Here is a 10221-nt window from a genome sequence, read left to right as displayed (position 1 = left end):
AAGTAAAAAAAAAAAAAAAAAAAAAAAAAAAAAAAAAAAAAAAAAAAAAAAAAAAAAAAAAAAAAAAAGGAAAAAAAAGAAGAGAAAATTATGCCGGATGACAAACGTTAGGTACTATAGCTACTTAAAAAAATTGTAATTTGCGGCTACAGTTTCTCCAATTCTAGCTATTCACTTGATTTGTATAGTTCGTCTGATTTGTATATTTCAAAATTTGTATAATTCAATTTTTGATTGTATAAATTCAGAATTTTATATATGTTTACCTAAGCTATTTGCATACGATTTATGAAAAATTAATAATAAATATCCTGTTTGTATATTGGTGAAAGAAATATACAAATGAAATTTTGAAAAAAAATTAAATGTATAAATACATAATTTATATATACTTTACCCTATTTGTATATTCGCAAGCGAAATATACAAATCGTAACTTCGATAGCAAATAAAACTATAGCTATGGAGGCAATTATCGAAACTATAGCTATAAAACCTTATTATGTTTGCTATTTCCGAAAAAAAAAAAAAACCAAAAGTCAAAAGTAAATGGCTATCTACTTTTGATTTTTGAAGTTTGACTTTTAAACCGCTTAAAAAAAAGCTTATCTAAACACTTCCCAGTCTCTTGGTTGGTATTTAATAAATATAGTATTATTAATTATTGTTTCTATGGTAATTTGATTTTTCTTTCTAGAATATGTTAGACAAATTTAATGTAAAAAAACTACATCAATAATATGATTAGAATTCGAGGAGGCTGGCTAAATCCATTTTTTTTTTTTTTTCGTGAATGTAAATGCTGTTGAATTGTTAGGAATCATAGACAATAGTGGTCAGAAATTGATAGTCTCTTGTGGATTTTTACTAACGCTAGTTTGTGGGTGCATTTGTAGCCTATAAAAAGGGTGGAGAAAAGATAGTAGTATTAATATCCTTTCTTCCACATGGTGTCGTTGAAACAAAATCCGTCGTAGCAAATTTAGAAGGTGATATTATATCACATTATAAATTAGAATAGATAGACTAATTGTTGACCGTTTAGAGTAAATTAAAAAGTGGTTCTCCACTTTTCCCTCGCAACTTCTTAATTTACTATGGAGGATATTAAGCTGAACTCTATCCATTTTTATGACAAATCATTCATCTTTTTACTTAAACGAAGAAAAATAAGAATATTAAAGAGAGATTAAAAAATATATCAAGGGAAACACAATATAATTTGTACGTATGATTATAAAAAATGGGATTGACAAAGCGTAATTTGTTTTTGTTCTTAGTTTTGGTTGTTCTAGTTGTTAGCATTGAGGCACATATTAAGGAGTTTGATGAGGTGTGGAAGAAGCGAGCCCAGCAAGCAAAGAAGGCCGCTCGACATGCCTATAATCCTAATCCTAAGATTGTTGCTGACCATCTTAACTACCAAGTTGACAAGTAAGTTCCCTCTCATTTCTTCCTTTTTATATTATTATTCTTTTAATTATATTCCCTGTGCCATAGACCATAGTATTTTTCAGAATTCATTCCATGTGAAAAATCGTGTAGGTAGGAACTCTTCATTCATTGGACAATTTCTCGTATGATTATTTACGTGAATTCAAGTTCGCATTGATTGCCTCCCTTTTTTATATATTGGGCTACTGGCGGACCTCTAACCTAAAAGTTCTAGTTAAAAGAGGCGATCTCTAGATGCCGTATAATTGTCCTTTTAGTCTATTTCCGCTTGTACTTGTTGATACGGCTACATATACTAGTGGAAATAAGTTAGGTCCAAGATCTATTTTTTCAACATGATATCAAAGTACTTAGGACCAATCAATTCTTGTATCACCCAGGCCTCCATATTATCTTGTTCACTCTCAAGTTGTCAAGTATAGGCGTGTAAAGGTGTTACTAGTCCCACATGATCGGAAAATGGATGACAATTTGTCTCCTTATATGGTCTTGGACATTCCTCACAAGCTGAGGCATATATAGTAAAAAAGTTAAACCCAAAGTTCATTTCTTTATCACCTTTTTCATTTTTCTATTTGGAGCCGGGTAGGAAATTAAGAATGCAAGTTGAACGCAGCATTTTAATCCTATAGGACGACTCTAGTATTATTAATATTATATACGATAAATTATGTACATATTTAATTGACTGACTCTAAATTTTGAACCTGCTTCTGAATTTAAAGGGCTGTACGAGGCAGCAATAGCAGAAGAAGGGACCTGCACAGGTACAGCGGAAAATGCATGGCTACTAATCCTATAGACCAGTGCTGGAGGTGTGATCCAAACTGGGCTCGGAATCGCATGAAATTAACAGATTGCGTCCTTGGCTTTGGTCGCAAGACGACGGGAGGCAAAGGTGGAAAAATCTATGTAGTAATGGACAATTCAGACAACGAATTAGTTAATCCTAAGCCGGGCACATTGCGCCACGCTGTCATCCAGCCGGAGCCACTTTGGATTATATTTGCTAAGAACATGGTAATTAGGCTTAACCAGGAGCTTATCATGACAAGCAACAAGACGATTGATGCTCGAGGAAGGCAAGTGCACATTGCTCATGGTGGTGGCCTTATGTTACAGTTTGTACACAATGTGCTTATTAGTAACCTTCACATTCATGATACTAAGGCTGGTAGTGGTGGGTTAATTAGAGACTCCGTCAGTCATTATGGTTATCGATCGAAAAGTGATGGTGATGGAATTTCAATCTTTGGATCAACAAATGTTTGGATCGATCACATTTCCATGTCCAATTGTCAGGATGGTCTCATTGATGCTGTTGAGGGTTCCACTGCCATTACCATTTCCAATTGCCATTTTACCAAACATAATGATGTAAATCATCTCCAAATTCCAAATCCTGAGTCCTATCTACTTGACTTTGTTTTTTCAAATCAGAATGAAACACAAAAGTTTGATTTTTTTACTAAAATTGTGTAGGTCATGTTGTTTGGTGCCAGTGATACTGCCTCAGGGGACTCTGTTATGCAAATAACACTTGCATTCAATCACTTTGGGCACGGTTTGACGCAGAGGATGCCGAGAATTAGATGGGGATTTGTTCATGCTGTCAACAATGATTACACACATTGGCTTATGTATGCTATTGGAGGAAGCATGCATCCCACCATCCTTAGCCAGGGGAATCGTTTTATCGCTCCTCCAAATCCTAATGCCAAAGAGGTAAACACACGAAAAAACATTAAGTATTTCTCACCAACTCTCCAAAACAGCACAACGGAACACGTCTAATAGATGACTGGCGTATCACGTATGCCCAATTTTCTTCCTCTGTGTAGGTGACCAAAAGGGACTATGCACCCGAGAATGTGTGGAAGAATTGGGTGTGGAAATCACAGGGAGATCTTATGATGAACGGGGCATTCTTCGTAGAATCTGGAGATCCAAAACATGCATTCTTGAAAGGTCCTGATATGATCACCTCCAAGCCAGGATCATTCGTGAGCAGCCTGACGCGATTTTCAGGCTCTCTCAAATGCATTGAGGGGAGGCCTTGTTAGAGCATTTTCAGCCTCAGCAACAAAATAAGATGTTTGCATTTCAAATAGTACCTATAAAGTGTATAAGAGTTAAAAATCTACTCCCTTCTCCTCTTATCTACCAAGCTGGTAGTTGGACTGAGGGAGAATGAGTGTGAGTATTGTACATTGGCTTCTATAAGTTCTTCAACAATTTTGTTTTTCGTGTATTAATATAGTAGAGAAATATTAATCAGATATGTTGTTACTAGTTGCGGTGATTATTTTCCCTGACTAAGGACATTCAAGAGGGAGTTGCTCGAGTAGTGAGCACCTCTCACTTCACTTTCATCCCAAAGTTGTGAGATTGAATCACCAAGGGAGCAAAAAGAGTGGGATCTTCTAGGGAGGGATAAAATAAAAAAAGTTGATTAGAGACATTGTTTTATTACAACATTGTCCTCAGCTTCTATACATATACATGTAACTGTTTTGTGATAGTTAAAATTCATTCCTGTTATAAAATCCCCAATCAAGCCTTGGATGTTTTTATTATTGATGAGTAAAAAGTTAGAGGTTGCTTCCTTTATTAGAATCGGGTGTAACTAATTCATAAATATGAAGCTCCCAGAATAAGCATCTAAAAATCTACAAATTTGCATGTTGAAATAGATAGTGAATTGAGAGAATTCCTCATCATAAAGAAACTCACCAAAGAAACAAGTGTGGTTGAACGGAAAACCTGCACATTGCAATCTCTCTATGCCTCCGTGGCCGCTTCATTGCAGAAAGTTCTATACGACTCCCTAAATAATCAAAATAAAAGAGAAGCAAAATTTGCTTTGAAGTACCTCAAATTTACATTTGAGATTGCACAGAATGCTGTGAAACCAAATAATACCTACACAATAGTCATAGCCATGAAGCATATTCATCAAGGTCACAAGTCAATAATAAGTCTTATGGAGTTCAACAAGGAAAAGAGTCAAGTGTAAACCAAATTACAAAACATTCTCCAAATACTTAATATAAAATGAAAGAAATACGGATCAATACAGGGTTGGAGTGACCCAAATTGGTGGACAAACATGACTGAGGGACAACAGCACACACGGCTTAGTGAGGCTCGAAGCTGTGCCATTTGCTGAACTAAAAACTCCCATATCCAAGCCGCCCCCTTCTACTGAACAGATATATTATGAACTCCAGTAGCACACACCTTTGTAAATTGCAAAACAAACTGATACAAATTTATAGAACAAAAGAGCAAAAGCCCTGGAGGCCAAAAACATATAGAGCAAATATTCAACAGCTCTAAAGAGTAAAAGCCTAAGAAACCAAATGGCTTATTAATAACTAAACTGGATCAGATCATTGGATTTCCAGTTAATCAAAGAGAAAGTCAGGCAGTTAATAACTGGTTATAATAGCACAATGGCTATAACTAACTTAGAGCCCAACTCTACTGGATTCAGAAAGCTACGCTGTGCAGTAAAGAAATCTTAATGTAGCTGAACTTATCATTTGCTAACTTATCCTGAAATTGGGAAGCAACTCCCATAAAACACGACTTTTAACAGAAAGATAAAATTGACAGAAACCATAGACGAATAATATCACCATGAAGCTGTATTTGACATTTGAGATTGAAAGGAACACTGAGAAGTTACACAGTACCATGCCACTTCAATTGGAAAACATAAGCATTACACTAAAAGGTAATGATACTGTCATCCATTTATTATAGAATAATTTCAAAACAAACATCAGCTTCAAGCATCATACGTAGATTAGGATAGACAGTAGAGCATCAACATCAGATGACTTGTTCTCTCCCTTTATTTCTTCTTTTCTGCTAACCAATTTTAGTTCTGAACCTATTATAAATCTAAACATGTACATAAATCTATATATATAACTTATGATGTTCAACAAGGAAAAGGGTTTTGCATAAAATAAATTATGAAACATTCTCCAAATACATAATATAAAATGAAAGCAAGCAATACTGATCAATACAGAGTTGGAGTGACCCAAATTGGTGGACAAACACGACTGAGAGAAACACCGTTGTAGTGAGGCTCAAAGCTGCCATTTGCTATGTTATAAACACCCATATCCATGCCACCCCCTTCTTCATAGGAGAGGTATGATTCCACAAAATCATCAGTATAATAAATATGGTTGGGCTTGACCCCTGGAGATTGAGAAGCCTGTACTGAGATAGATGCATTAGCACCCAAAAAAAGAGCTCTGTCCCCTACTTCCTTGGTTTCCCTCAATCTTCCAGCGGCTAAGTCGACCTCAAAAACTCCAAAACTTGTTGTCCCATAAGTTTCACCATCGTTATCATCGTCATATATTGGTGTTAATGAAATCCTGCTACTATCTTCTCTGATGGGCGGCCTACTTTTTACACCGTAGCGCACAACTACAAATAATGATCCCATTGATTCTAGGATATAGAACTCATCTCCCTTGTGACGAGGTGGTAAGATGGCTACTATTTGAGTGGGACTAGAACCAGTAACATCATAGACTAACACACGACCACTCCAATCAACTGCATAAATTTTTTCAGTATAATTGACCAGATCACGATGTATATGTTTATAGGGAGAGTTTATGTTGTCGATCCTTGTCCATCTCAAATCTCCTGGCCTCCAAAAACTGAAGAATTTCATATTTCCGTCAATCACAGCGAGAATGTAGTTCGATGTATGAGAAGGACTAGCTGATAAAACTGCTTTGTGAAAAAAAGTCCATGGATAGCCTACCTCATGGTCTTCATAATCTTTGGTGGTATTTGGATGGGGCAATTCGATCTCAACACCCGAGAAGGGATGTAGCAGACTTGTTTCACTCTCATCTTTCCCGGTTGTGATTAGCCATCCCATAGACTCTAGACATCGTTTTCCTATGGCTTTCGGAATCCTCTTGTTTAAAATCATGCCATTGTAGAGGCTGAAGAATTTTCTACAGGAATTGTCTTTATCCTCTGCTAACATCAACCACGGAATTCTAGGCAGGTCACTGTTGAAATTGTCCTTGGTGGCAGCACATCGCCAAGATTTGCAGACGGCCGCAAAATTAAGGTAGTCCTCGATCAAATTTATACGCTTAACTATTAGAACCAGCAGATCATATTGAAGCTCAGACCAATTCGACATCCTTGTGCTTAATATCGGGAATCCTCCAAAGTTTTTCTGTTTTGGTTGAAAAATCCACAAACCCTATATATAATTGAGAGAGATATCCCTATTATGGTTGGATTCTGAGGACAGAAACCCACTTCAAAGAGTAACAGGAATCTAGCCTGAAACTTTCCCAAAGTAATTATCGGATTATATTTATTCTGCGTTCTACTTTTTTATTATATTTGTCCTTACCATTCAATTTTAAGTTCATATTTACCCATTGAATTGTTAAATTCCACATCACCACTTTTGTTACACTAAGGGCTCCTACATGAATATAATCATCTCTTAATTTTAATTATTATACTTCACCCGGTGAACTCGATTTTGTCTCTTGAATCTTTTCTTCTTCGTTGCAGGAAGCAACCTTCCTCTCCCCGAGGATCTCTTCCTTAAGCAAATCCAATGTAGATCAAACTACAAAATTCATTTTTTTTATTTGCACCTTTATCAAACAAAGATTACTCTTTACACTCCTAAAATACTCAAGTTAAAGCAGATAACAAGATCCAAAAATATGCATTTTGGTTATGAAATTATACAAATTCAAGCAAGAAGAGTGAATTCAACTCATTTGATGCTTGTTTAGACGGAAATGTTGTTCTAACGAAGTTTGGTATCTTCTTCGAATTGAAAAAATTATTTTTAACTTGGATTTCACCATAGTTGTAAGAGGAGTGTTATATTGTGAGCTGAGTCCCAATTTTATAACCACTTTACATGGAAATTGATTAGAAAAAGCATATAGTGATTCGAATTTGTACACAAACAACAATACTCTCATTTAAAAACATGATGAAACTGGCAATCTCACTCTTCATCCACAAAATCTTCTACTGAGCTTCCATAGATTACGTATTCTTATCATATAATTTTTGATTTCTTTCAACAAAATCCACAATCCCATCCCCAATTATTTTTTTTTTAAAATGTCAGCCCCTTTTTCAAAAGTTCTCTTATTGAAAAACTTGGTTCTGAAATTAAAGGTATCGATAAAGTTTATTACTCAAAACATGACTTTTAAGAGGAAGATAAAATTCATAGACACCATAGATGAATGATACCATTTGTTCTAAGAAAATCAATCTAAAAAGAAGTTGTATTTGATATTTGAGATTGCAAGGAATGCTGAAAAGCCAAATAACAACAATAAGTCTTATGTGAGCCAGTTTCTCAACATCAGCTTCAAGCATCATACATAAATTAGGATAGACGGTAGAGCATGAGCATCAGATGACTTGTTCTCTCTTTATTTCCCTCTTTTCTGCTAACCAATTTCAGTTCCGAACTTATAATAAATCTAAACATATATAACTTACGGTGCTCAACAAGAGAAAAGGGTTTTGCATAAAAATAAATTATGAAACATTCTCCAAATACAAATATATAATATAAAATAAAAAAGGAAGCAATACGGATCAATACAGGGTTGGAGTGACCCAAATTGGTGGACAAACACGACTGAGAGAAACACCGTTGTAGTGAGGCTCGAAGCTGCCATTTGCTATGTTATAAACACCCATATCCCTGCCACCCCCTTCTTCATAGAAGAGGTATGATTCCACAAAATCATCAGTATAATAAATATGATTGGGCTTGACTCCTGGAAATTGAGAAGCTTGTACTGAGATAGATGCATTAGCACCCAAAAAAAGAGCTCTGTCCCCTACTTGCTTGGTTTCCCTCAATTCCCCAGCGGCTAAATCGACCTCAAAAACTCCAAAATTTGTTGTCCCATAAGTTTCTGTACCATCATTGGGATATATTGGTGTTAATGAAATCCTCCTGCTGCTATCTTCTCTGATGGGCGGCCTACTTTTTACACCGTATCGCACAACTACAAATAATGATCCAATTGATTCTAGGATATAGAACTCGTCTCCCATGTGATGGGGTGGTAAGATGGCTACTATTTGAGTGTGAATAGGACTAGAACCAGTAACATCATAGACTAACACACGGCCATTCCAATCAACTGCATAAAAATTTTCAGTATAATAGACCAGATCACGATGCATATGTTTATAGGGAGAGTTTATGTTGTCAATCCTTGTCCATCTCAAATCTCCTGGCCTCCAAAAACTGAAGAATTTCCTATTTCCGTCAATCACAGCGAGAATGTAGCTCGATGTATGAGAAGGACTAGCCGATAAAACTGCCTTGTGAAAAAAAGTCCATGGATAGCCTACCTCATGGTCTTCATAATTTTTGGTGGTATTTGGATGGGGCAACTCGATCTCAACACCCGAGAAGGGATGTAGCAGACTTGTTTCATTCTCATCTTTCCCGGTTGTGATTAGCCATCCCATAGACTCTAGACATCGTTTTCCTATGGCTTTCGGAATCCTCTTGTTTAAAACCATGCCATTGTGGAGGCTGAAGAATTTTCGACAGGAATTGTCTTTATCCTCCTCATCCTCTGCTAACATCAACCACGGAATTCTAGGCACGTCACTGTTGAAATTGTCCTTGGTGGCGGCACATTGCCAAGATTTGCAGACGGCCCCAAAATTAAGGTAGTCCTCGATCAAATTTATACGCTTAACTATTAGAACCAGCGGATCATACTGAAGTTCAGACCAATTCGACATCCTTGTGCTTAATATAGGGAATCCTGTCAAGTTTTTCTGTTTTGGTTGAAAAATTCTCTCAAGTTAAAGATACACAAACCCTATAACTAGCCGGATATATAATTGAGAGAGATATGCCTAATTCTTTTTTACTTTCTTAAACTCAATGTCAAGTCAAAACATATAAACTTCAGCATTGGTGTAATACAATTTTCTACACATAATTGTGATAACAATCAGTGAGCTCAATTAAAAATTACTCCTAGTTTCCTACCAGTTAGCAAAAATATAGAAAGAGGTGAAGGTAGTGCGTTACAGTATCCAGTGCCGAGGGAGAAAGGAGACGCTTCAAATGTAAGTTGGTTTCCGCCAGTTGATTAGAGGAGTTTTTCCGGTGAAAGTATGGAAAGGAGACGCTTCTAATGTAAGTTGGTTTCCGCCGGTTGATTAGAGGAGTTTTTCCGGTGAGGATTTCCCGGTGAAAGTATGGAACTAGGGCAAAGGTTTCTAATCGGGGAGGGAGAAGACGGGTTTTGGGTTTTAGAGGGGTGGAGGATTTGATTTAAATTACTAAGTTTTTTCGTGTATAAATATGTAGTTACTAGTTGCACTGATAAATTTCTATGACTATGGATATATATATATATATATATATAGTTCCATTCATTGAACAAATTAGTCCTTAAAAGAATGAAGTAGAATCATATCTCAATTGATTAAAGACAAGAGAGAGAATTGCTCAATAGTAAGCAACTTTAAAATTTATATTTCTAAAGAGTAAAAATTAATTCTTTTATAGTTTCAATTTACAACTATAAAAATTATTTCAAACAAAATATTTTTGTTTAGTTAAATTTACCCATACACGTAAATTAATTTTAATAAACATAACTTAGGAACTTTAACCTAAATTTTTTTTGATGACAAGGGAAACCCGCAGCTGCTACCCTTTGGGTGCGCACAGGATAAAACCCCCGC

The 10221-nt window shown here is 35.8% G+C and overlaps 3 protein-coding genes across 3 annotated transcripts; 1 reads left to right on the top strand and 2 right to left on the bottom strand.

Annotated features, from left to right (window-relative positions):
* Positions 1-1227: 1227 nt before the first annotated feature.
* Positions 1228-3589, top strand: LOC102595189 (probable pectate lyase P59). Its single transcript, XM_006344440.2, has 4 exons — positions 1228-1434; positions 2181-2832; positions 2938-3180; positions 3297-3589. The coding sequence occupies exons 1-4, from the start codon at positions 1244-1246 to the stop codon at positions 3516-3518; spliced, it is 1308 nt and encodes a 435-aa protein (XP_006344502.1). The 5' UTR covers positions 1228-1243; the 3' UTR covers positions 3519-3589.
* A 1814-nt stretch (positions 3590-5403) lies between these two features.
* On the bottom strand, positions 5404-6824 carry LOC102582043 (uncharacterized). The gene is made up of 2 exons (XM_006344318.2): positions 6254-6824; positions 5404-6146 (listed from the first exon to the last, which is right to left on the bottom strand). The coding sequence occupies exons 1-2, from the start codon at positions 6343-6345 to the stop codon at positions 5489-5491; spliced, it is 750 nt and encodes a 249-aa protein (XP_006344380.1). The 5' UTR covers positions 6346-6824; the 3' UTR covers positions 5404-5488.
* Positions 6825-7802: 978 nt separating this feature from the next.
* Positions 7803-9842, bottom strand: LOC102581713 (putative F-box protein At1g65770). The gene is made up of 2 exons (XM_006344317.2): positions 9560-9842; positions 7803-9287 (listed from the first exon to the last, which is right to left on the bottom strand). The coding sequence occupies exon 2, from the start codon at positions 9262-9264 to the stop codon at positions 8092-8094; it is 1173 nt and encodes a 390-aa protein (XP_006344379.1). The 5' UTR covers positions 9265-9287; positions 9560-9842; the 3' UTR covers positions 7803-8091.
* Between the last annotated feature and the right edge of the window lie 379 nt (positions 9843-10221).

The sequence above is a fragment of the Solanum tuberosum genome, unplaced genomic scaffold (assembly GCF_000226075.1).
Source record: "Solanum tuberosum cultivar DM 1-3 516 R44 unplaced genomic scaffold, SolTub_3.0 scf00055, whole genome shotgun sequence".
Lineage (NCBI taxonomy): Eukaryota > Viridiplantae > Streptophyta > Magnoliopsida > Solanales > Solanaceae > Solanum > Solanum tuberosum.
The sequence above is the reverse complement of the archived record's forward strand: the minus strand, read 5'-3'. Positions and strand labels throughout refer to the sequence as shown.

Excerpts from the sequence above, each read along its gene's own strand:
- LOC102581713 (XM_006344317.2), bottom strand. The coding sequence starts at position 9,264 with ATGTCGAATTGGTCTGAACTTCAGTATGATCCGCTGGTTCTAATAGTT.
- LOC102582043 (XM_006344318.2), bottom strand. The coding sequence starts at position 6,345 with ATGAGAGTGAAACAAGTCTGCTACATCCCTTCTCGGGTGTTGAGATCG. Across the intron at positions 6,147-6,253 it reads AAGATTATGAAGACCATGAG|TTTTTGGAGGCCAGGAGATT; the intron begins GTAGGCTATCCA and ends GAAATTCTTCAG.
- LOC102595189 (XM_006344440.2), top strand. The coding sequence starts at position 1,244 with ATGGGATTGACAAAGCGTAATTTGTTTTTGTTCTTAGTTTTGGTTGTT. Across the intron at positions 2,833-2,937 it reads ATTTTACCAAACATAATGAT|GTCATGTTGTTTGGTGCCAG; the intron begins GTAAATCATCTC and ends AAAATTGTGTAG. Across the intron at positions 3,181-3,296 it reads CAAATCCTAATGCCAAAGAG|GTGACCAAAAGGGACTATGC; the intron begins GTAAACACACGA and ends TCCTCTGTGTAG.